The sequence below is a fragment of the Crocuta crocuta genome, unplaced genomic scaffold (assembly GCF_008692635.1).
Source record: "Crocuta crocuta isolate KB4526 unplaced genomic scaffold, BGI_CrCroc_1.0 scaffold1180, whole genome shotgun sequence".
NCBI classification, from domain to species: Eukaryota; Metazoa; Chordata; class Mammalia; order Carnivora; family Hyaenidae; genus Crocuta; species Crocuta crocuta.
In genome coordinates this window covers 362,657-365,440 of record NW_027530020.1, presented here as the reverse complement: position 1 = coordinate 365,440, position 2,784 = coordinate 362,657, and the positions used below count along the sequence as shown (strand labels likewise).

Genomic DNA, 2,784 nt, shown 5'->3' with positions numbered 1-2,784 from the left:
ACATTAAATGTACCAAAATATAAATAATGTGTCATAGAGTGAAACTGTGGAATATTAAAGCCTTTAAAATAAATAACCTACAAATACATGTAAAACTGTGAATGAACTCTACAAGCTTATTAACTGACAAGCTTTATTAAAATTATTTTTTAACATTTATTTATTTTTCAGAGACGCGGAAACAGCGTGAGCCGGGGAGGGGCAGAGAGAGAGCGAGACCAGGATCTGAAGCAGCTCCAGGCTGTGAGCTGTCAGCACAGAGCCCGACGTGCGGCTTGAATTCACAAACGTTGAGAAAATGATCTGAGCCAAAGCTGGAAACAATTGGCAGAGCCACTCAGGCTCCCCGTTAACTGACAAGCTTTGAATACAATCCGGAAACATTTGGAAACTTACCATGTCCTCTTCATCATCAGAGTAGAGCAGGCTAGAATTCTTAGACGCACAGGACGTCCAACTCTCATTCCATGACTTTTTCTCAGGGCTAAAGTAATAGCAGCTGTTGGAATACGTAAACCACTCCCTCAGGCAGTGACAACAGTGACACGCTGCAGAGAGATTATGACACACTATCCCAAAAGCTGTGAGTCCTAAAACATGAAACTTTACACACTTGTACGTGTATACACTTATGTGTCCATAACATGTTCATATAGGGTCACGAGCTGCTAAAAATAAAACAACACACACACACACTCAGAGAAGAGTCAGGCTTTCATCCCCTAATTTATGAGCACATATAAAGCAACCACAAAAATGTCCACCTCTACATGTGCAGAGAGTCACTGAAGAAAACCACGTATAAAATGATTTATCTGTTACCGTGTTACAGGAGGAGGAAATGTGATGCAAGTGTTAACAACGGGCAGGGCGACTTCAAATGAGTATTTCTTCCCATTGTTGCCTCAGAAGTAATACTCTCTTTAATCATTACTTCTGAAAGTTTATTAAGTGATTTTCTAACTGACTTTTCCCAAAAGAATCCATTATCATCTTTGTCTCGTTTAACATGGAGATAAAATCGACACTAAAGTAATATCAGAATTTGCGAGTGATGTTGTACCTTTCTGGAGCGTTGTTTCCAGGGACGTTTTGTTCTGCTCTGGTCCTTCAGTAGCTTGAACGTTAAAGTAATCTTCAAAAAAATTAAATTAAATGGATCAAAATAATTTGTGCTTCTTAGTTTAAAGTTTGGTGGATATAGAATGAGAAACTGTGTAATGAAATTGATTTGTCAGTAAAAATCTAATAAAGTAATGAACATATGGGGGAAAATAATTTGAATGCTTAAAGAACCAAACCTCACCATCTCTTACAGTTTGGTTCATCAAACTCAAAAATGCATTTGCATGTCTCAGTAAAGTCTCTCATATAACTTGCCTTTGAGTTATCAAATTCTGAAAATTGTTTAATACCCCCTACAATTATTCTGTTATTTCTACCTTAGATAAATTCAGAATAACTATTCCACATTTAGTGCTGGCAGGCATTAAAATGAGATAATAAGATCTGATGATATGATAGTAAACTAATAATACTAAAGAGAAAACTTCCCTTTTAGTGATTCAAACACGTACTTACAGGGAAGAACAGCTATTTTTGCCACAGTAGACACCAAGACAATGCAGATGATTCCCAGAATCTCAGCCATGTACCTCCCTGGACACAGTGGTAAACAGGAAGAGAAATGAAAACACTGAGAAAAGAGGCATGGAAATAATCCTTTAGGAAAGTTACAAACAAGAGAAGCAACAACCTGCAGGGAATCAAATGTGAAACTTGGACCGCAGACCCATGTCTACCCTTGTAATCTTCTCTGAGAACATTTCATTGCACCCACAGTAAATATACTATTTCATGACATGTTGGTAAAGGCTATGAATTACAACCCCTGGAAAAGCTAGTCCCCAGACTTCAGTTACAATACTGTGTTCCAACTTCCACTTCTGATCCTCACAAGTGAAAAATCTCTGACACCATTCCCTACTCTTTCTCTACACCCCTGCACTCCAACTGCGTATTCTAGAACCGTTACACTGTGTGTGTCCTCACAGTTTTACCTTTGCAGTGATAGTTCTTGCCAGTCCCTTGAAGATCCTGAGAAGCAACTGGAAGATTCCATCCCATATGGGCCATTTCCTGCTCAGGTACTAAAGTGGAATAATTAATCTCCTTAGGTTTCACTTGCCTTCTTTTTGGGTCCTTACCCTGATGGGGATCTTCACAGGCTGGTCTTTGGTTATTCATGTCTGCAGCTGACTCGTGTCAGGCACAGAGCTGAATGGAACTGCACTGAAGGACTTGATAAGTAGCGTCTGTAATATAATAACAGCGCTGCTAGGACAGTCACACTGGGTGGAGTGGAGTGTGAGGGACACTACTCATTTGAACTCGAACAATGTAAAATCTGGTTCTGGTTTCCTCAAGGCTTAAATAAGTATTTCATGACAGAATAACTGGGCTTTACAATGATACAATGTCTGACACTACACTAATGGTTGGAAAATGTAAATAATAAATTAGTGAAGAAGAAAAGAGTTCATGAATATACTGGTCTCATTAATAAGAGGTCAGATTCCACAGACAGACTTCACCACTATCAGAATAGTCAGATTCAAATTCAAATGCTGTATTAGAGAAAAAGGGTTGCAACCATTTTTTTTTTTTGACAAATTGAAAATCCATTATTGGTTAAAAATAGAGTGCTATAAGATTAGGGAATACTAGTTTGAGCACATAGAGGAATTTCCTGTAACAAACGACTTTTGTTTGGGGATTTAGATT

The 2,784-nt window shown here is 38.3% G+C and overlaps 1 protein-coding gene across 1 annotated transcript; it reads right to left on the bottom strand.

The window, feature by feature from the left end:
- Positions 1 to 396: 396 nt before the first annotated feature.
- On the bottom strand, positions 397 to 2,247 carry LOC144232030 (NKG2-A/NKG2-B type II integral membrane protein-like; the record flags this gene model as incomplete). The annotated part of the gene is made up of 4 exons (XM_077764714.1): positions 2,061 to 2,247; positions 1,582 to 1,659; positions 1,064 to 1,117; positions 397 to 548 (listed from the first exon to the last, which is right to left on the bottom strand). Coding segments are annotated over exons 1-4 (471 nt in total), but the record flags the coding sequence as incomplete, so codon positions are not given.
- Between the last annotated feature and the right edge of the window lie 537 nt (positions 2,248 to 2,784).